This window comes from Podarcis muralis, chromosome 13, assembly GCF_964188315.1.
Source record: "Podarcis muralis chromosome 13, rPodMur119.hap1.1, whole genome shotgun sequence".
NCBI classification, from domain to species: domain Eukaryota; kingdom Metazoa; phylum Chordata; class Lepidosauria; order Squamata; family Lacertidae; genus Podarcis; species Podarcis muralis.
The window spans coordinates 16,413,713-16,436,963 of record NC_135667.1 but is presented as its reverse complement, the minus strand read 5'-3'; the positions used below and the strand labels follow the sequence as shown (position 1 = coordinate 16,436,963).

General features: G+C 48.3%; 1 protein-coding gene across 2 annotated transcripts; it reads left to right on the top strand.

The window, feature by feature from the left end:
- Positions 1–814: 814 nt before the first annotated feature.
- Positions 815–22,910, top strand: MMP25 (matrix metallopeptidase 25). Of its 2 annotated transcripts, XM_077917002.1 has the most exons (11): positions 815–1,322; positions 2,785–3,382; positions 12,849–12,981; positions 14,586–14,730; positions 15,252–15,547; positions 16,382–16,555; positions 17,442–17,544; positions 18,887–18,969; positions 19,621–19,773; positions 20,506–20,766; positions 21,713–22,910. In XM_077917002.1, the coding sequence occupies exons 2-11, from the start codon at positions 3,293–3,295 to the stop codon at positions 21,958–21,960; spliced, it is 1,686 nt and encodes a 561-aa protein (XP_077773128.1). In that variant the 5' UTR covers positions 815–1,322; positions 2,785–3,292; the 3' UTR covers positions 21,961–22,910. The 2 variants fall into 2 exon arrangements, with proteins under 2 accessions (XP_077773128.1, XP_028559061.2); XM_028703228.2 differs by lacking the exon at positions 2,785–3,382 and having other exon boundaries at positions 820–1,322.
- The last annotated feature ends 341 nt before the right edge of the window (positions 22,911–23,251 follow it).

Sequence of the window (23,251 nt, the reverse complement as noted above, 5' to 3'; positions counted from 1 at the left end):
ACTGTAAGGAAAGGCTCCTGCATTACGATGACCTTTTCTGTTCCGTCAAAACTCCTTTTGCCTTTTGCAGGTTCGTGAGTCAAAAGCTCAACAAGTGAAACTCTCTCTCTAGAATAAGCAACACCCGTGGAGTTTGTCCAGCAGGGACTCAGCCGTTAAGCTCAGCTGACTACTGGCGCTTACGGAGGTGGCAGAGCCTGGGAGCTGCCACGTTGATTTCCCACAATGCCCCTGACATAATGTTGCTCCAGGGCATTGTGGGGAATTTCCCCAGCTGCCCTTGTGCCAATTAGAGAGTAGAGAGGCTCATCTTTGCCATGAGTCCCTTTGTTGTAAGCCAAAAATAGCTGGGCCACCACCACACCTTCAAACCCTGGAAAGAGTTTGAACAGGGTGTGCTGTCCCAGAAGACATCTCTATTGGAGAGTCCCAAACAGAGGAAAGACCAGCATATGCTCTCTTACCAGAGCAGCATTTTTGTGAGGAGAGAGTAATGCCTGAATAAGGCTAAGGAGCCTAAACAACAAACAACCAAGGCCATCTGCTGAATGCAAGTCTCTCTTGTCTTCTGGGAAACACAAGAGGCTCATCCGAGGAGGAGGAAGCAGTTAGCTTACTCACTTGCCTTGCTTTGTCAAGATTAGATTTCTTTTTTTTTTTAATGCCATTGTTAATGTTTGACTAAGACGCCATTGCTTGGCTCCTCTTTGCCTCGTAACCAGAGCAACGTAAGCTTACTCCTCCTTGCACTTGACCTGTCAGGCTGCAGCCTATCCAAAGTTAAAACAAAGCAGCCAGGGCTGGCGCTTTCTTGAGAGCCCTGCCCCATAATTGCACGCGGGGGTGCCCTAAATGCATTTTGCACATGCTTCTCATCGTCTCTTTCCCAGCTTCTAAAGCTAAGCCCCAATATGTGAAACTGGGAGTGGGGGGACGGGACAAGTCCTATAAGGACCGAACAGACAACGTATGCAGCCCTTCAGGAGGCGAGAGCGTTTCAGGAAAAGGTTGCCTTACCAGGACCCACTAGAAGGGAAAGTGGCCACGTGCACACGTTCAATTACACGAGGGAGGCAACGTGAAGTGTAGGGAAGAGCCAAAGGAGGTGACAGACTGGGCGTTTCTATCACTTCCAAGACCGCAGTACATACTTCTCACTGCGGGCCGTTCATGCGTTTTCGGCCCCTGAGATAAAACGATTTGCATGCACGTGTGAATCTGCGGGGCGTCTGTGAATACGGAGCCCTCTCCCCAAATAGTGCAACGCGGCTGTTTCTGGGGTGAAATCAGTTCTTCTAAATGTTCCTCCTGCATCCTTCCACGTGAGTATTTTGTAAAGACCTTTTTGCTTTGTGCTAAAATATATTTGTCACGGGAGGGCAGTTGCTGATGCTGGATCAAACTCCTGCAACTTTTGACTCACCTGCCTTTCAAATCCGGTGTTTGTACACGGACCCATTCACCCCTTGCAGCTTCCATTCTTGCAGACCCGGCCTTCCTCCCCCACCTCTAAGCTTATCTCCATTAGGATGCCCTAGAGTCCCATCAGGAGGTAGCCAGGTGTGAAGCAGGAAATTAAGCAGCGAGTTTAGGAAGAAATTGAGCAAAGGGAGGTGAGAGTGTGATGTGTTAGTTTCCTCTGCAAAACGAAGCAAAGCGAAACGGGGGGGGGGGCGTGATAACGGGGGGGGGGGAGAGATCAGGGATTTGTGAATTGGTTGTCTGACTCAGTTGGTGAAAGGCTGGTCTAGACGGTTTCCTCCCCTCCTCTGCAACAGAACCCAGGTGTCCTGACTTTTGTTTAACCAAACCAGCATTTAGTATAAGGTCCCCTCCACACTTATTATTATTATTATTATTATTCTGCATTTATGATTATTTGTGCTCATGATGGTGGCAGATCAGCTGAATGTTTTTAAATGTTTTGTCGTGTCTGTTTTCCTTCAGGAGGAAGACCTTGGGTATAAATGTAGTAAATCATGCCCCTGCTTTCAATATTGCTTTGCGCCAGCAAAAGTTTCAAACCGGAGGTATAGCATCGTTTTCAAAACTAGGGCATGCCCCATAGCTTTCTGCTGAAATCCTGTAACTTTCATACCACAGATGTGCACATGAGTGTTTTGCATTTTTTGTGCTAAAGCACAAGATTGCCCCTCTGGACAGCAATAATGCTGTATCCTTTGGGAAGCATCAAAAGACTGCGATCTATTCACAGAGTTAAAAACTGGCAGTGATCTACCTCCTTTTTGGGGGTTCAGGTCAAATTTGTTGAGCTTTTTTTAGGAATGAAAGCCCTGTTTTTAGGGGGTTCAGGTCAATGTTTTTAGGAACAAAGAAGGAGAGCCAAAGTTATTGAGCAAGTGATCCAGCAGTGATCTACCACAGAGGTCCGGTGATCTACTGCCTAGATCATGGAATCATAGAGCTGCAATGAGGGAATATGAAGCTATCAGAACAAGTAATAAAGCAGAATGATGTGTAGACAGTCCAGGACAGTGGTGCCTTGGGTTAAGTACTTAATTCATTCCAGAGGTCCGTACTTAACCTGAAACTGTTCTTAACCTGAAGCACCACTTTAGCTAATGGGGCCTCCTGCTGCCTTCGCGGCGCCGGAGCACGATTTCTGTTCTCATCCTGAAGCAAAGTTCTTCACCTGAAGCACTTTTTCTGGGTTAGCGGAGTCTGTAACTTGAAGCGTATGTAACCTGAAGCGTATGTAACCCAAGGTACCACTGTATAAACCCAGCACTAACGCACTGTTACCGTGTCAATGATATGTTGCAGAAACCTCCCTGTGAACAACAACCCCCAAAACCAGTCTGGAAAAGCCTTAAGTCTCATGTTGACTGAGAAGGAAGACCCACAGAAGACGGACATTGCAATCATAACCATGCCTACTCCTATTGAATTCTGTGGGGCTTGTTCCCAGTGGGGTGACAGCTATACCCTTGACCCAGAGTATTTAGGACTGCAGAGTTGCTTAACTCCAACCCCGTGCTGCTGTAACTCTTCCGAGTAGCTTACACTCACCTTGCAAGACCCACTGAGCCCCACTTCCCACCCTGCTCCCCCTTCTAGGAAACCCAAGAGTTCCTGTCCCCCCTCCCCCCCATATCCCCCTCTGAATCTGCTTCCCCTGGGGGGAAAGTGGGATGCTCTGTGACTGGGATGGATTTTCACAGCAGGAGCAGAGAAAGAGAACTGAGAGAGGAAGGGGGCGGGGGAAACAGGAGCTGCTGTATAGGGCCAGAGCTGCAGCTGGAGGCATCAGTGCCTCAACAGGAAAGCAAAGATGCTGCTCCTCTTGGCATCTCTCTGCCTCTGGAGTTTCCCCCAGGCCAGGGCAGCACCATCTAGCACCCAGGAGATGACCAGAGGGCTGGTGAGTCCAAGATGCCTGGGTTTTCTCAGGAAAGAGCTGGGTCTGGGGGTTTAGGGTAAGGGTGCTAGGAGTCAGGACTCCTGAGGTTTTTTGGGGGGGGATCTAGTGTTTATGGGGAGTTGGGACAGCAGATTCTCTAGGATATCATTAGGGTTCAGGGGTTAAAGCTGGGGAGGAGTTCTGCTGGCCAGGACCCCCTTGGGGAGAAGCTGGTGCCTGGAATTAGAGGGGGCTGTGGAAGGACTTGTCGATGTTTGTGGAAAAAATAAATATGCCCAGGGGTTTGTAATAAGTGGGAGCCGGACTCTGTCCCAAAATCTCTGGGAGTGAGGTGAAGGAGGAGCTCCTATCTCTTCATCTCTTGCCCCTGAAAGAGGGATAAAATCGATCCATTTCCTTGAGGTTTCGTGTTTCAAATTGCCTGCTGTTGGGAAATAATTGATCCCTTTAGTTAGTCCCTGTTTTCTCCTTCCTGCCCCCCTGCCTCAGTTTTCTAGGGATAATTTTTTGCCTCTTGGTAATGTGCAATCTGACCACTGTATCCTGTCCCCCCACCCTTTATCTATAGCCACAGAAAAGGGTATATTCTGTCCTCTGTTGGAGAAAAACTGAGAGATCTGCCACCATCTGTCTGTCCTTTCTCATTTGATGCCTTTAATTGTCCTTTTTGAGTGGTCCCCACCCCCCAATACCATCCTTTGCCCGAGGTGGGGGGGACAAACCCCTGGAATCTGCTTATTTTTGAATCATTTTCTAAATAATGCAAGGCAAGTTCAAAGAGTAGCTATCCTCTGTAGCTTTGAGTCTGTACACTTGCTGAACTCAGATTGTGTCTCAATAAGTCTGGGCATTGGGATCCTGCAGATTTTTCTAACTTTGCATCCCACAGTTTCACCCCCAAGTCCCTGTGACTTGATCAGCTCACTTAACAAAGTCAAGGAGTCCTGGTGGCTGAAGCTGCCCACCACCTTTCATCATTGCTGCTCCTGTTGCAGGATAGGATATCGCCACCCACCCTTCACACTCCTAATTCCTGGGGGAATTGCAGAATTGATAATATAATCAGATAGAGGAACTGTCAGAGACACATGCACTCTTCTATGCTAACACATCGAAAGAGGCTTCTGCGCAAGGGTGCTTTCAGATGGGTGGTAATTATGGGATGGATGCTTCTCCATGCACAATGGCATCAAAATGCCAGCCTCTCTTCCTGCCCAGCCTCATTTAATCTGGATTGACCCTTTCCAGGAAAAAGCTGGCAAGCTTTTATTTTAAAAGCCAGCTCTTTTGCAAATGACCTGTTTTCAATATTACAATAACCCGTTTACAGTAATAAGCCCACACCTGGAAGAAACCTGACTAAAAAATGCTAGCATCCTCTTAAATCAGGGGTCAGCAACCATTTTCAGCCGTGGTCCCTCAGACCATGTGGTGGGCCGGGCTATATTTTTTTTGGGGGGGGGGGGATATGAATGAATTCCTATGCCCCACAAATAACCCAGAGATGCATTTTAAATAAAAGGACACAGTCTACTCATGTAAAAACATGCTGATTCTCGGACTGTCCGCAGGCCGGATTGAGAAGGCGATTGGGCTGCATCCAGCCCCGGGCCTTAGGTTGCCTACCCCTGTCTTAGATAAACTGCTCCCAGAATAGAAGGCTTTGCTTAGAATGAATTGGTATACCATTGCGACCCAGTGCTGCAGTTCAGCGATGCACTTATTCTTTGGAGTAGGGGGCCTCCCTTTTGCTGATAATGTGCCTTAGGGTGTTGCTTCCAGACATAGGACTCCTCGTGCTGCCAAACAATTGTTCTTCTGCTATTAAGGCACGAGTGGGATTGCCATTCACTCTCCGAACTTAAAGGACATATCCTTTTTTGAGTGTCACTTAGGGATGCAGGAAGGTGCCTTATCCTGGGTCATCTCATTGGTCCATCTAGCTCAGTACTGTCTACTCGGACTGGCAGAAGCTCCCCAGGGTTTCAGGCAGCTCTACCTGCAGATGCAAGCAGAAGTTCAATCCCCAGCGAGGCAGATGCTCTGCCACTAAGCTATGGCTCTTTCCCAGTAGCTACTCCAAAATACAAGCCAGATTTGCAATTTGGGAGGTGTCTTCCTGCTCGTACTAAGTTCCTGCTCATTCCCTCTGTACCCTAAAGTCCGACCTTGAACGCACCACTATCACTATGTGCACCTGTCCTTCCTGGAACGGAAAACCAGGGCCCAGTTTTTCCCAGTGTTTAGCTCATTGAAAGCGTTTGCCACCAAAATTTGGAGGGCAGGACTCCTGCATTTTGAATAGATCAGTGCCAGGCAGAACCCTTCAACGGAGTAAATTGTTAAAGATACAAGATCCTCGCCAGGAAAAGTGGGGACATAAACTTGAAAGTCTCTGTGGCTTTTAACGAAGTGGAAACATCTCAGCTGTGGCTCTAGCTGCCAGGATCAGTTCAGAAGTCCACTGCCATCTTAATATCTTTCTCCTGCATCAGCCTCTTTTCCAAGAGTAGTGCCAGTGGGAGCCAAATGTACAGACAAGCTTGTATCTGTAGGATTGTGAACCATTAAGATGCTAGTGGCATCTTTTTTTTTTCCTGGGGAGGGGTGTCATTGGGTTGTTGTTTTTATTTTGAATATATATATATATATATATATATATATATATATATATATATTGGTTTTAATGTTGGATCTTTTCTGTGAACCTCCCTGAGACCTCCAGGGTATAGGGCGGTTTGTAAATTTATAAATAAATAATAAAATAATAGTGGCAGGCATGGGGCTGTGTGCATCATATCCATTCATTTCCTTTGGGCATATTTGGGGCGTTTTTCTTTAGACGCCCCCAAACAACAACATTTAGGTTTCCTGCATCTATGAATCAGATGAACAAACCACATTAAATAGATTGTGGAGGAGTCCTTTTCTCAAAATACTTTTTGTGGCATTCAAGCAGCACACGAGACACTCAAACTGAAACTAAAATTGAGGGCCACATAAAAATGCCCCCGTCGGATGCTCCTGCCTCTCATGTTCTGAGCGTGATTGCCATAACTGACCATTGAAATAGACTTCCCTTCCCCCATCTTCCCCAAATCAAACTTGCTAGAGACTCTGGGTTTTTACTGCTAATACCTGCAACATGCAGCTTGGCTCACTTTCTTGAGTAACCTCCTGCTATTCTTTCTGCAGACAACTACATTTTGCAGTGTGCCTAATCCCTCTTAGCAAAGTCACTTAAATAATGAAAACAGTCCAGAGAGAAAAGTTCTGACAACAGTTTTTGGAGCAGAATAAAGAGAAATAGTGTATATTAAAAAGAACAGAGAGATTTTGTCTTTCCTGGTTCAGATCTTGTACAACACATATAGAGGAAAATTCCCTCAGAACTAAACAGCCAATCAGAGTACAGGAAGATCATGCCTGTATAGTTGCTAAGCAACACCATTTGACTTTAACATTAATAGGATTAACACTTATGTCACAAATGGAATGATCTCTGCTGTTTGCACTTCCAACAATCTCTGGCTGTGTGGGATCATATTCTAGATTAGCGGTAGAGCTTTACACACCAAACCAGACTAGGTGGGCTCTGTTCTCTTCCTCCTCCACAATTCTTTTCCTTTTTTACACAACGCATAATTGGTGTGTGGAATTTACTGCTGCAAAATGTGATGATGGTTGCTGGTTTAAAAGGTAAAGGTAAAGGGATCCCTGACCATTAGGTCCAGTCGTGACTGACTCTGGGGTTGCGGCGCTCATCTCGCTTTATTGGCCGGGGGAGCCGGCATACAGCTGGTCATGAGGCCAGCATGACTAAGCGAAACAGAGCAGCGCATGGAAACGCCGTTTACCTTCCCGCCGGAGCGGTATCTATTTATCTACTTGCACTTTGAGGTGCTTTCGAACTGCTAGGTTGGCAGGAGCAGGGACTGAGCAACGGGAGCTCACCCTGTCGCGGGGATTCAAACCGCCGACCTTCTGATCGGCAAGTCCTAGGCTCTGTGGTTTAACCCACAGCGCCACCCGTGTCAATGGCTCAATGGAGCATCCATGTTCAGAGGCAGTGTACCACTGAACAGTACCAGTTGCTGGGGAACAATTTCCTCCTTGTGGGCTCCATTAGTGACGATGAACGCAATTAATATTGAAGAGTGTTCGGCACATTTTCAAAAGTGCTTTTATTATAAATGATTCATACTACACTTTCAGGCAGGTTTTGCGGTGTTGCGGGATGCGGCAATAAGACCCTCCCTCCTCTTTGCACCATTTTTTTTATGCTCACCCCAATTCTTTGGAGAGGGGGGATCCCTTCCGACTAGTAGATCTTGGGATCTAGCCGCTCTCGGTTTGGACTCCTTCCACTGGTTCCCATGGCTACCTATTTTGTGCTTCCTCTGGGAAGATGATTTCCGCCAGCCGCTTGACCTTTCTAAGAGAAAATGGCAACTCACCCATATCCCACCAGCTGGAAACAGCAGGGCGTGTGTTCACGCCTCTGTGCAGATAGATACACAGAAGGAGAAAGGTCCATCCTGGAAACTGGTGCAAAAGGGCTGGTTGTGGGGAGGTCATGGGGGTCCAGAGAAACTAGGGGGCGGCTCTTGGATTCCACAGCAGCCTTCAGGGAACGAAACAAAGGGGCCTTTGAGCAGGGCAGGGGGCTGTGGTGAATCGGGAATCTGTGAAGCTCACTCAGGCCAACCCTCCAGCCCAGAGGATGTTGCTGGGAGCTCCCCCATGAGATCAGCACTCGGTCTTTGCAGCATCCCCTTCTGGGACTACATAGGAATCAGCCTTACACCAAGCCAGGCAGGCTGTCCATCCACTTAGCCTTGTGCTGTCAGCTCAGACTGACTGCAGAGTGTTGAGCAGAGAAGGCTTTCCCATCACTCTTCCTCCAAGGGCTGGAGTTCAGTGACGGAGCCTTCCAAAATATCCAAGGTTCAACCCCTGATATCTCCAGGAGAGACCCATGTCTGATACCCTAGAGCAGGGGTCAGCAAACTTTTTCAGCAGGGGACTGGTCCACTGTCCCTCAGCCCTTGTGGGGGGCCGGACTATATTTTGAGGGGGGAAATGAACCAATTCCTATGCCCCACAAATAACCCAGAGATGCATTTTAAATAAAAGGACACATTCTACTCACGTAAAAACACGCTGATTCCCAGACCGTCCGCGGGCCGGATCAAGAAGGCGATTGGGCCGGATCCAGCCCCCGGGCCTTAGTTTGCTGACCCCTGCCCTAGAGAGCCGCTGCCAGTCATTGCATACCCCTCAACTGCCCTGATTAAATTGGGACATCCCGTTTTGGTGCCGCAATCTTGCGCAGGTCACGTGATTTGCACAAGGAGCACATCCCGGGAGACACGCATCCCGGTTTTCCATGGTGACATGTTGGTGGACATGTCATTGTGGACAGGACAGAGTTTGCTTGCTTGTGATTTGTTTATGCATATCGATATTTCTAGATTACCTTTTCATGGGGTAGGCAGCTAATATTGAAAGGCAGCAAAAGCTTGAATAAACCTTGCATGCACAATACAGGAAAAAAAACCCCAATCTTCCAAACTGAAAACAAAAGAAAGCTTCATTCTGTTGTGGGTATCCATGAATCCTCTCCTCGTCCCACAGCAGGCTGTTGTGGTGGTCAATTGCAGAGCAGTTATCACATCACTTGCTCCTTGTGTGAACAAGGGGAATGGGTTCAGCAAGCCATCACCGTTAGTTTAGGCTTTCTGTGCAGACTTGCCCCAGAAAACCTGGGTCAGGTGTTGAATTTATACCAAGGGCTTATCCACACCCCTGTTTGCCGTGCTGCTTTCTCCCTGGGAAACCTGCGGTTTACTGCTGAATGGAAACAAATCGGGTTTCCCATGGATTGCTGTTTGTTCCGATTTAGCGCTAAAGAGCAGGTTTTCTGGGAGAAACTGCTCAGGACCATGCCAGGAAAGAGCAAGACAATGGACTGTTGATATTGCTGGCCTCAAGTCTTTTTAATGGATGAGCAGAGCCACTTTTCTGAAGGACCTCCCTCCTTCATTAAACCTCACGGCAGCAGTATTTAACTGAGATGGGGACGCACTCGACAGAGAGGTTTGGCAAAGTGCTCTGCAAAGTGCCTCTCCCCTCCATTAAACAGCTTGCCTGGACCATCTGCCACCCGTGCTGCTCGCTCGCTCACATGCCTGCCGCTCTCCCATCGTGATGGAGTTTGGCAACCACACAAACTACAGTGTGGCTCCAGCCTTCCCTTGTTATATATATACTGTATCTAGCAGTGTGTGTGTGTGTGTGTGTGTGTGTGTGTGTGTGTGTGTGTGTACAGACTTAGACAAGCTTGACAGATCATGAAGCCCATTCATCAAAAGCCAGTTTGGATGCAAAGCATTAGAGTCCTTATAAACATGCAAAACATAATAGAAACTCTCAACACCTTCAGCTGAATCCATTCTTAGAGGCCCACGAGACAAATTATGTGATTAAAAGTTTGTTTTGAACTCTGAGAGCCACAGTGGAAAGCTTCCTCAAGGGACACTCTTGGCACATTCACTAAGTTTATACACATGCATTCATATAAAGGCTTGAGAGCCCTTTGAGTCCTCCGTTTCCTCAGGGAAACTCCAGAACAAAGGCTACATACACAAGTGTATGCCTTTAAGGCACATTCTTTCCCCCCAAAGCATTCTGGGCACTGTAGTTTGTTGAGGGTTTCTGGGAACTGCAAGGCTGTGAGGGGTTAACCACAGGTGCCTAGAATTCTTTTGAGGACAAAGAATGTACCTCAAATGAACTTTAAAGGTACAGTGTGTACACAGCCCAGGAAGCTGCATGGGACGTGGGTGGTGCTGTGGTCTAAACCACTGAGCCTCTTGAGCTTGCTGATCGGAAGGTCGGCGGTTTGAATCCCCATGATGGAGTGAGCTTCCGTTGCTCTGTCCCAGCTCCTGCCAACCCAGCAGTTCGAAAGCACGCCAGTGCAAGTAGATAAATAGGTACCACTGTGGCAGGAAGGTAAATGGCGTTACCGTGTTTCCATCTGGTTTCCATCACAGTGTTCCGTTGTTCCAGAAGCTGTTTAGACATGCTGGCCACATGACCCAGAGAGCTGTCTGTGGACAAACGCTGGCCCCCTCGGCCTGAAAGCGAGATGATCGCTGCAACCCCAGAGTCACCTTTGACTGGACTTAACCGTCCAGGAGTCCTTTACCTTTCGGAAGCTGCAAGAGTTTGGAAGGTGGTCAAGTGTCCGGCTCCCTGTCTCACTTCACAATTTTCTTTGAGAATTGAAGAACAGCCTTGCTGGAGCAGACTGTGGATTGTACCCAGTGTTATAGTTCTTCTCAGAGAAGGGCCATTTCAATCAAAGGGCACAACCATCCTCAGTCCACTGATTTCGGTGTGTCTGCTCTGAGGAGGTGCAGCAAGGGGGCAAAGCGTCTAGCCCAGCATCCTGTATCCCCACAAGCAAGAGAGCAGACCTCTTGCCCTCTTAAGCCCCAGCAATTCATACTCCGAGTCACACTATCTCTGAGCCTCGTGGGTGCCTCTGGGCAACAGGCTGGCCCCATTCACCTAGCCATCATGACTAGGAGCCATTTATAAACCTATCTTCTGTGAGTTTGTTTGGTTCTCTTTGAAAGGGGTCATCACCCCAATCTTGTGACAGCAAGTTCCAAAAATAGTAAATATAATAATGTCCTGGGGGGGGGAAAGAACTGTCCTTTTGTCTGTTTGGGATCTCCTGGCAGTTGGGTTCATTGGATAGCTCATTTCTTCCATTCTTTCTCCTGCTCTTGTGTTTGTCTCTTTCTTTCTTTCTCTCTCTCTCTCTCTCTCTTCATCCTTCACCGACTGCCTGTAAAAAGAAAGGGCATTTTGGAGTGCCTACCTGGCTGGCTGATTGAAGGTGCATGTCAGTGATGGCTGAAACTTCCTTCTTCCAGGGACCTGTAGTTCTGCAACTCACTAATCACACGCTGCCATTTCCAAGATAACTTTGGGCAAAGCCTCGGCCATCAAGCTGGTCCCAGACTAATACATATCTTTGTAGTTCAGATATGCCAGAAGAGGAAGGAAAGCATGGTGCCTTTATTCAGAATAGGTGAAGGAATCGGGTGCGGTGAGAGGAGCTACAGGGCTGTGCTTTAGCCCTATCCCACTGTTGCCACAGAATCATAGATTCGGAAGGGACCCCAAGCGTCATCTAGTCCAACCCCCTGCAATGCAGAAATTGTGGGGACAGCTTCTGGGCCGAGCACCTTGCAAGGCAGCCAGAAGGCTGCCCCCCCCCCCACATGATTTAGAGCCCTGGGAACATTGTGGTTTTAAAGCATGCAGAAGGTGTGTTCCAGTTTGGTGATGGTTGGAGGAGTCGGATGGCTTGGGGGTAGGGGGCTATATATCGGACTCCCCCAATCTCTTTCACCATGCAGTAGTCTCAGGGGCTACTATCTGCATGCTAATTTCCCGAGAAGATTTTATCTTTTAAAAAGGAAAAGCCATTTCCTCTTTATTTAGTTAAGAAAGATACAGGGGTGTTGCGGGGTTTGTGTGTGCGTGTTTGTTTGTTTCCCTTCAGAGAGTCCAAGCCTCTGCAGGCATAAAAAAGTTCTTTTTCCTTGCTCTCAATTCCCCTCAAGTAGCAAGAAAGGCACCACTCACTTCAGGGGAAAGGAAGGGGAAGTTGGGAATCCCCTCAAGAATATCTGTCCTCCTCAGTCACAGAAAATAATTAGAAGACCAAATATGGACTGAAATAATTGGGGGGGGGAGGTCCTCCTCATCCATGCTTTCCACGTTCTTTAAATCAGAATAGAATGTGATGGGGGGTTTTTAAGCTCTGATCCTGCATTCACTTGAATACAGATGGCTGAAAATCACTGATGGGGTGAGGGATACACACTCAAGTCCCATCCTCCAGCAGCCACAGGTGTGCAGACTCCTCTTTAGACCTTAGTCACATTGAACACCAAGGTCTGCAAAGGATTTCTAAGAGAGTTATGTCTTATGGAGCACAGGGAGGTTTCTAAGCATGCTGAGCAGAAGGTACTTAGGAACCTGCAGATCTTTGCACAACAGACTAAAGAGCAGGCTGCTTGCCCAGGTCTCATGTGTGCACTTGTGTTTTTAGGAAAAACCCTGAACAGGGACATACAAGACTTCAGGTTTGTTTGATCAACTTTGCATTTTTCACTCAATCCCCCAAATCTACCAAACAGCTGCAAAAAGGAAGCAAGAGTTGTAAAAAATGGAGTGTTCAGAGTATTGCCCCATCTGCACTGTACATCAAAACAGGTATCATAGCACTTTGTACAGTCATGGTTTCCCCCAAAGGATCATGGGAAGTGCAGTTTGTCAAGGATGTTGAGAGTTCCTCAGTTCCTCTCATAGTCACAGTTCCAAGAGTTCCCAGGAAGTCCACCTACTGACTAACAAACCCCCACTAATTATATCCTCGCAGGAGTGGTTAACCCGCTACGGCTACCTCCCTCAACCAGACCCAAGGGCAGCTCGCCTTCAAAGCCCAGAGGAACTGAAAAGCGCCATCAGAACAATGCAAAGATTTGCAGGACTGCCTGTGACCGGGACGATGGGTATGTACTGGGAGAATGTGAATCTGGTTACACCTTCTCCCCACCCCTAGTGTCGGTTGGGATGTGTTGCCGTCTCTCTTTCCGGCAGGTCTCTTGGGTGTCAGATCTCAGCCTTTCACACCAGGGAAAGTGTAAGTAAAAACGTCTCTAAGCGTGTGTAGATTGCTCTTGCCTCCACAATGAGGGCCTGTCTCATGTGACACGTAGTCATTTCACAGCTTTCTGTCATGTTTTCCATTATGATCCATGTGGTCGGAGCCCATATGCGCCTCTTAAAGTCTGACAGGAGCATGTGTCTAAAGATCAGGCCTGTCAGACTGAAAAGGTTCCTCACCCAGGAGAGGTGGTCCCGTAGGTACGAGGGTCCTAGGCTGTATAGGGCTTTAAAGGTTAAAACCAGCACCTTAAACCTGATCCTGTACTCCACCGGGAGCAAGTGCAGCTGGTATAGCACTGGGTGAATGTGATCCCGCAGCGAGGACCCCGTAAGGCGTCTTGCCGTGGCATTCTGCACCCACTGGGGTTTCTGGGTCAGTCTCAAGGGCAGCCCCACATAGAGTGAGTTACAATAATCAAGTCTGGAGGTGACCGTCGCGTGGATCACAGTGGCTGGGTCAGGGCGAGAGAGGTAAGGAGTCAACTGGCATGTCCCACGGAGGACCTTATGGTCTTCAAACAAAAACATCTTGGAGGTCCTGGGCCACAGAGAGGTTAGGCTGGCCTCAACAAAGAGCCAGGGCTTTTTCGGCTGTGGCTCTGATCTGGTGGAACGCTCTGTCACAAGAGACTAGGGCCCTGCGGGACTTGACATCTTTCCGCAGGGCCTGCAAGACAGAGCTGTTCCACCAGGCCTTTGGCCAAGGCACAGCCTGACCACCACCACCCCCTTTGGTAATCCTCACAGAACTCTGGCCCAATGGTTGCCATTAATTTGATTTTGAACTGATTTTAGAATGAATTGATTTTAGAATGCTGTATTACTTTACTGTTGTTAGCCGCCCTGAAGCCCGGCTTTGGCTGGGGAGGGCGGGATATAAATAAATTATCATTATCATTATTATTATTATTATTATCATCATCTATGGGATGTTGGGCCCAGAGCAGTGTAGTCAATGTAGTCACCAGCAGAAAAGATGTATTTGAGACCTTGGCAGGGCTCCTCAGGAGCACACCTGGTGCTCCCAAGTTGAATTTTGGAGCACAGCTGGTCTCAGCTAGAGGGCAGGGTTCCAACTTCAGTGGGGGCATGTGCTAGGCCCGGAATCCAGGGATGACAGGCCACTAGTTGCAGATCCAGGAAGCAAAGTCATGCCAGGTTCTGGAAGGCAAGGCATAGCCCAGGTCCAGATAGGCAAGATCAGGCAAAGCAGGGGTCAAAACCTCCAAAGCAAGCAAGAGAGGTGGGCAGCACCCTGGAGAGCTCCAAGTGGTTGGACAAGAAAGGTTTGGGGGAAACGTCCAACAACCATAACTGAGTCTTAGGGCTCTTCCACACTTCTGCTTGTTGTGTGCTAAGAAAGCGCAGGTCTGAGACGTTTTCTGCTTGTCCCGTGCTTGCTTTAAGAGCATGGTGTGGATGTGGCCTACGTTCCTCTCCTTTGCAGACCAGAAGACCTTGGACATGATGAGCCACCCTCGCTGTTCCCTTCCTGACATCATTGGCACCTCGGAGTTGATGCGTCGCCGGCGCAGGAGGAGACGCTATGCTCTCAGCGACAGCGTCTGGACGAAGACCAGCTTGACATGGCAGTAAGCAGAGGGTGGGGTTGAGTGGGTAAAACCACATCTCACTTCCTGTTACTCTTTTCTTCCTGTGGTTTTGCACTAAAATATTTTAATGGTTTGGTTTGTGTCGCTATAAACGATTTGTTTCCATTTCCCACTCTTTTTAATTTATTCTAGACATCCTGTCGTTTTACTACCTTTTTTGGGCAGGTGTCAGGAATCTTTGGCCCGCTAGAAGATGCTGAACTACAATTCCCATCCTCTTTACCCCTTGGCCATGCTTGCTAGGGCTGATGGGAGTTGTAGTTCAGCAACAGCTGGAAGGCCAAAGATTCTTCACCCTCGCTTTATGGGTTGCATCCAACTAAGAGTAGGTCCTCTGAAATTAATGGGCCTAAGTTAGTCATACCTATCATTTCCAATGGATCTCTTCTGGGTAGATACAACATTCGATAGAACCCAGGGTTCCATCTTTTTGCTCACAACCCTGTCAATCTGTTGTCTTCCTCTCCCTTATTCCCTCGTTTTTCATTTTCCCACGGCAGCATCCGTTCCTTCCCCCGCGCCTCCCAGTTGCAGCCCTATAAAGTCCGGGAACTTATTTCCCTCGCCTTCCGGGCCTGGAGCCGCTCCTCAGCTTTGACCTTCCGAGAGGAGACTTCTGGGCAAGCTGACATCGTAGTGGACTTCAGCCGCTCCTATCACGAAGACAGCTACCCATTCGATGGGCCTGGAGGCACCCTGGCCCACGCCTTTTTCCCCGGGGAACACCCCATTTCTGGCGACACTCATTTCGATGATGAAGAGACATGGATACATGACCCGGACAACAAGTATCCAGGTACCTTCAGAATCAGGGTCCCTCCAGACAGCCTTTTAGTTGTGTGTTTTCATGATGATTTGCACTCATGTTGCGATCTAGGAGGCAGGGGCGTCTTACCCATAGAGGCTAGTGTCGTGGGGCGCCAGGACACCAAGTTTTGGAGGGCACCAGGGAAGAGGCGGAGGCTGGACGCAGCACCTCCTGGCATAAACTCGCCGCCCTCGCCTGCCTCCACCATGCCACGCCGAAGCAGCGCTGCGCCCAGAGCCTTCGTCTGCCGTGGCCACCGTGGCACAAAGCGGCCAGCTGAGCTGGGATGTGCCGTTTCCAGCCTCTGTCTCCTTCCTGCCAGAGGAACCGCCCTCCTCCAGCCCCACCAGCAGTGCTGTCCTCCCTAAAAAAAGGTGGACAACTCTGGGAAACCGGGGGGGGGGGCGGGGTGCCGGAGGGAGTTTTGCAACACAGCGCCGGATATACTTAAGACGTCCCTGCTAGGAAGTCAGACACTATTCCGGCTTTTGATACCATTTGCACACGCAAAAGTTTTGGGAGGGTTGCACCCGCTTCCTTTCATTCCAGTAACTTCCTGCTGAAATCACACCGCAAATGCTTTGGCATATATTTTTGCCCCCGCTTTTGTTGCGCTGTAGCTCCCTCTGGATAGCAAGAATGGGGAAGCATTGGGGATACATCGCAGCGCAAACTAAAGCAGAACAGACCCTTCGCTGATGTGCTGTTGTTGTGTTGAGAACATGCTGAGGAATACACCACAATAAAACACCTGATTGGAGAGGCTGGCAGGGAGAAGAAGCCAAGCCCATGGGTAACCTTTCCCTTTTCTCCTGATATCAGGTCGAGGCACAGATCTCTTTGCCGTAGCAGTTCACGAATTTGGCCATGCCTTGGGGCTGTCTCATTCTTCCATCAAGGAATCTATCATGATGCCCTATTACCAGGGACCTGTTGGGTCGCCTGAGCTCTACCAGCTGCCACAGGATGATGCCATGGGGATTGAACAACTCTATGGTGAGAGACTAGCCAGTCCCCTCCTGTTTTCATCTGCTGTCTTCCCATCTCAATGGCCAGCATTTCTTCTCCTTCTTCCAATCACATCCTGTCCCTTCCTTCCTTTCTGTATCCTTTTATAACACCCCAACACACACACACACACACACACACACACAGCTGGCAATTAGGGTGCAGTAAAACACACCCAGTGCAGCCTTGCCAAAAGTTACCAGCTTGATTTGCCAACACCCTGCCCTAAATAACCTACTAAGTAAGAGAGCAGGAGCTGTAAATTCCACACTGGCTGGTTAAAGGCCAAGATCAGCCTTGTAAGTGAGTGAGTTAAGCCAGCTCACTCGCCTGCATAGAATTCCTAGCTGCCTATACTGACCAGGCGACTGCTGAAATCCAAGGCTGACCTAGCAAACTTCTCCAGCCCCCACAAGAATCTGGGCCCCTTCCAAAGCGGAGACGGGGAGGCCTACTTCATCCACTGAGTTCAGGCACAAAGGTGACCTCAGATAGCACAGCAGGTGTCTTGGGCATCGATTTCTCCGCATCTCTGCACACGCCGCCCCTTTTTGGGTCGTCCTCTTTCTTCCGTCTCAGTTTCTGCTTTTTCTTTCATAATGTCACTGCTTGCTTCATTTTCTTGTAAGCGTCTATTTTTGACATCCTGTCATAGAGTTGCATAAGGTGAGGCAAGGCCATCTATACTTTGCCTCTAGAAAGAGAGAATATCTCAATTTCTCTATTCCATCATCCTTCTGAATACATACGTATTCTCTCTTCCGTTTTCTCCCATGTCAGAGAACACCTTGTGCTTGGATGTATGTTTCATGTTTTTTCCTGACTCGTTTCCCCCCCCCCCCTCATTGTTGTTGTTTTTTTAAATTGCCTGCAGGTAAGCGTCCGTCAGGTTCATACCCAGATTCCGATATCCCAAAATTTCCAGTCCCCACAGACCTTCCCATCCCTGACCTGCCACCCGACAGACCCACGCAAGGGTGAGTATCCTTCCTTGTCATATGGAAACCCCACAAGAAGTGGGTACTTCCAGATGTTGCTGACCTATAGCCCACAGCATCCTGGACCCCATGAGCTATACAGAGTGGGGTTGATGGGAGTCATAGTCCAAAACATCTGGAAGGTACTACCTAGGCTACCCCTGCTGTAGGCGTTGGAGCTAAATTAACTGTGGGGGAATACGGACTAGCTATGGCACAGAAACCCAGAAAAACCAAAAAAACCTAGTCAACAGCAAATTTTTCTTTAGGTTGTCTTAGCATACTGGCTGCTAGCTTTGGGTACACCAGGGCAACCGACAGGAGATGAACAGCCCTGGCCAGTCAGGTCAGAGAGTGAAGATGGGATCTGATGACTGAAAACAGGAGATGGAGAAAACTTTGCTGGATTCTTTCAGGCCCCCAGAGCCCAATATCCCATCAGTACTTCCTGATGAGATCCAACACAGGCCAACAGCTACACTGGTGCACCTGGGTCTCTCTAGGCTTAAATTCCAGCTCTGTAATGAGCACACTTGCCTTGAGGAAGCTGTTTTGCTTTTCTCTTGCTTTCAGTTCCCCTTTTTGTGTATTTGGGGGCATATGAACGACCTAGCTGACAAAGTTCTTAAGAGGAAAAGGGAACCTAAACACTGCAGTGTTGCTTATCGGTGACCCTCTATAGTCATTGGCCGAACTTCTGTGATGTAACTACAGGTCCGCTTGAAATTCCAGAGTAGTCATGTTAGTTCCAGGGGCAGGTGGGGCGGGGGAGAAAACAAAGCATCTATTAGTACCTTCAAGGCCAGCTAGCCTATTTGTACAGTCCACTTTTGCTAAAGTGGTAAGTGGGCATCATGCATGGAGGGGGTTCAGGGGATATAACGGTAAACTGGGAAGCGGGGAGAGCTGAAAGAAACTGAAATGCCGAGAGCTCATCCTGATAGTCGAGTTGTGAAACACGAAGGTCTGTTGCAGGCAGGTGTTTCACACACTGTGATCTGCTAAACTGGGGTCAGTCTGCTCAATGGGGGAACCTCAGACTGGTCCCAGGAACAAGAGGAGCTCCATGAAGCAGGGAGCCAGACTTGGCACTCAGACTTGAGCAGACACATGGGCAGAAAATCAAGGAGAGGCTGCGAGGGGAACAGAAAGAGTTGTCTGTACTGTTTGGGGTGTGGGCTGCAGAGTTAAGTAACCAGTTGGGTAGTTTAAAGTTGCTTTGAGACTCTTTGTTCAAAAGCGATGAATGCGTAGAATAATATAGGGTAAGAACCAGCCAGATCTTGATCTCACAAATCCCCAGTTAGCAGCAATCCTGAGAGCCCCCCTCTCTCCCTTTCAGGCCACGTCCACCATCACCTGATCGCTGTGAGGCCCGGTTTGATGCTATCGCCAACATCCGTGGGGAAGTTTTCTTCTTCAAGAGTAAGTAAAGCAATACGCCCCCCGCCCCCACTCCAGATTAGCTGGCTTGGGAGCGGGCTGGGGGCACCCGAACTTTTTGTTGGGAGAACAAATCTTTGAATGACACGTAATTTGGCCCACTGGACCTGCAGGACAACATATCCTTCTCTTATCCAGAGGACTCCATGTGCATAAGAACTGTGGTGCGACCATTTCCTGCTAGTTTGATGGGAGGGGGGATCCTTTTCCAGCAGCCACCAATAATAATGACTTTTTAAACACAGCGAATGGTTGCGCAGGTTACTTTGAGAAGAGCCGTATCTCTATGATCTGCTTGGCAAGTGGTCCCCGGTTCAGTCTCCAGGTAGAGAACCCCACCAGAAATTCTGGACAGCTGCTGCCAGCCAGTGTAGACAGCTAGATGGACCCCCTGGTCTGACTCAGACGCAGAAGGGAGCTTCTGATGCTCCAATGTTCATATAATTGTGCTCTTTTCACACACTTTCCCCTGTGCCACCTCCTTGCAAAGGAACAATGCTCTGATTGGCATTTGTAAAGTTTTCTGTGGCATGTTGTTTGCCTTCTGGAGTTTTCAAACAGTGTGTTTAGGAGAGGCGACAGTTGTTTGGTTTCTGAGCTGGCTAATAGCACCCTGTACAACCCCTTTCGTAGAAAAACATTTCTGGAGGCTGCAACCAAGCCAGCACCTGGTTTCCCTAGAGCCAGCGCAGACGCTGCGGTTTTGGAACGGGCTTCCCCAGGATTTCAAGGCCATTGATGCTGCCTATGAACGGGCCAATGACAGCCAAATTGTGTTCTTCATTGGTGAGTGTGACGCACTGACAATGGAAGATGGGGCTTCTGGTCTCTTTGGAAGTAGAGTGCAATCGAATATTTAAAGAAGGGTGACAACTGGGAGAATGAACTTCCCTTTAGGATTTTTTTCTGGAACCCTGGGAATTGGGAGGTTTCCTGGATCCAGCTGCAGGAATCCAAGCAATGTGAAATCTTAAGTATTTACCTGCAGCAGCAAGGAGGCTGAGCTTGCAATTCTGAGTGGTGGCATATACATGCAGACTAATAACAACCACTCTAGGGTGCAAATGTACAACATCCTGGGAACTGAAATCTTGTGAAGAAACTTCCCTTTTCAAACCATTTCTAATTTTATTTGAACATTGCGTATGTATTAAAATGTGCGCTAGGCCGTAAGGTCTGACATACTTACATTTTTAGCGGTCCTTGCTTTTACACTGTTGAAAACTATAAATCAAAAGCGACTGTGTTTTTAATACACACCCCCAACCTCAGATGCTTCCGAGCAGAATTCAGTTTGTAAATAATATGAATGTCTATTTAGCCTTGACTATTAGATCCAGTTAATTCACTGTGTCTGACTGATGTAAGCAATACTTTGGGGAGTCTGGACTAGAGAGGAAGGTGGGAGTGTAGGATACAAATAGTCTGTGCTCTGCGGAAATCCTTCACATAAGGCTGCTAGAATCTCTTCTGGTAATGGATCCTTTTTCTTCCTCATTCATTCCTCCTTCTCTGCAGGGTCCCACTTCTGGGTTTTCACTAATACTCAGGTGAACCCGGGCTACCCCCGTCCTGTGTCTGATCTTGGCCTCCCTCCCCGCACTGTTGTGGGTGCCGTTTTTGTGTGGCCTCACAATGGCAAGACGTACCTCTTCGAAAAGGACCAGTACTGGCGCTATGATGATCGGATGGGTCGGATAGAACAGGGATACCCCAAGCCTGTCAGCCTTTGGAAAGGAGTCCCTAATAACCTGGATGATATCACAAGCTGGAACGAGGGTATGTTTCCGTTGAAACCGACTCCCTTTCAGAAAGTATCAAATGTGTCTGTTCCTGGCTGTGGTTTCCCTGACAATAATTGCAGGACTGGGGAAGACACATACTTTTTTTGTTGGACAGCTTTGCAAATAAAAATTCACTGAAAAAAAATTAGACCACAGTTTCTTAACTGCTCTGACTGTCGCTAACAGAAGGAAATGGTTGTGGTAATGGGGAATGCTTTAACTTTCCAGGGTAATTAAGGAAAGCCTACCATTCTAATGTAACCAGTTCTAGAAGAGGCTGTTGTGTGACCCATGTGCCCAATAGGCCTGTAGCCAGAAATGTTAAGGAAATGGGGGCCTTGAGAGTATATTGTTTTGTGTGTGCAGAGAGGAAACACAAAAACCAGAGCAGCCAGCACCTACATTTGGGAAGTCTGATATATTTAAAGTTGTTTAATTAAATTTTATATTTAAAAAAATCATTAGGAGTCCCCTATTGAACTCACAGAGCTGCATTTCCCTGAGAAGAGGGACTAGCTGTTGCGTTAGTTATTGTTGATTTATTGTTATTGTTATTAAATAAAATTTATTAATAAAAAAACCACCACTTTGGGAACTGTACTCTGTGAGCATAGCTGTCAACTTTTCCCTTTTCTTGCGAGGAATCCTATTCGGAATAAGGGAAATTCGCTTAAAAAAGGGAAATGTTGACAGCTGTGTCTGTGAGGTGAATAGGCAGTCTCCTAACAACTCTCAGCACCCTTTACAAACTACAGTTCCCAGAATTCTTTGTGGGGGGAGCCATGACCATTCCGGCATCATGCTTTGCATGTACTGGTATATAAGTGCAGACGGCGCCTCTCTGGCTCCCCCAGCTGGCCATAGGCATAACTCACTGCTTGCGCCTCAACCTGTTCCCTCCGTTCTCAGCTTTGCCTTTGTGTCTCTCTCTTCACCTGCAGGCGACACTTACTTCTTCAAGGACACCCAGTTCTGGAAGTTCACTGGTGGCAGCGTGGAGTCCGACGCCGGCTACCCGCGCTTCATTTCCCATCACTGGCTGCACTGCGAGGGCCCTGCCACGTCCCCCCCTCCCTCCCCACGGCAGGGGCCAGAGAAGGGGATGTGCATCTGCGGGGCAGCTGCCCCAAAGGCAGCCCCTGTCTTGGCCTTTGGGATCCTGGCCTTCCTTTGGGCCGTGGGCTGCTGACCTACCTTGGGCAGCTATCAAAGTATTGAAAGACTAATGCACTTTATAATACCCAAAGGAAGGGACCTGCTGGGAAGGGGATGTGGTGTCCCTCCCCAGGAACAGTCTCAGAGCCAAAGCTTTCCCTTCCTCCCCCCCCCCCCCTGCCTTCGATGGTGCTCTCACCCCTTCCAACCTGCTTGGCCCCTCTCTTCTCCTCCCCACACCCCTCAATTTCATGCTTAGTTATTGGTTTGTTATAGTAAAAAAATAGGTGCTAAGACTGCTTGCAGGCCACACCCACTGACCTGAAAACTCTTCCCCCTAGTCCCAGGTATGTGGCGACGGTCTGATTTCTCAGGGGTGAAGGAAATGCACTCTGTACCTGTTCAGAGGCACTCTCCTTTTAAAAAAATCATTACTTCACACAGCGCAAGCCTGGATTGGGGATCAAGCCCTGCCCAGTTTAAATCCTCCATCTAGCTTCAGTTATGCCCATTGATCTGGCGATGCCCCTTCCCTGCCTTTTTCCCAGTGGGAGACATACGGAGGGCTTAATCATCATCTTGAATCAGGGCTTAAGCGCAGGCCTGGCACTTAAGGTTTTTTCATGCACATAGAGATAGGTGAGTGGGATTAGTGAGAAGATGCGCTTTATTACAAGGCCGGGGGTGGGGGGAGAGATGTGGCTTTTTTCCTGTAAATACTTCACCAAAGAAGGCCTTCTTTCTGGGTGGCGCTTGCCCACACTGTGACAATAGCCACGTGCAAACTTGTGGTGCAAAACACAAACCAGAGCAGCAATGTACGCATTCGAAAAACCTCCCTCTCCCTTCTCAGAGCCGATGCCAAGAAAATATAACAAGGGTGATTAAGTTATTGGGTGATTTAAAATTTGGAATTGGTGACGAGGGGTCATGTAAACAGGTGTGCCTTGGCCTCCATTTTTATAATAAAATCTTTAAAACACCCACCTGACTCTCTTATTTTTATACGCCTGTGATTGAAAGAAGAGGGGTTCTGGTCAACAACATTTGGAGGGCACCCCTGATCTAAATCAGGGAGGTTGCAGGGAGCCAGGTTAACTACCAGAACAACTTCCAAGCATTGTAAGAGAGAAACCTGCTGGTTTTCTTTCCTTTATTCCCCCTGGGAAGGAGTTTGAGAGCAGGGAACAGCTACCATCTAACAATACATTAATTTTCAAAATTATTTTTACCCTACCCAAGGAAGCCAAAAGTTGCATACGTGGCCTGCAAACCCTTTAGCCTCACAATAACCCTGCAAAGTTGGCTAGCTAGAAGCAGAGTAA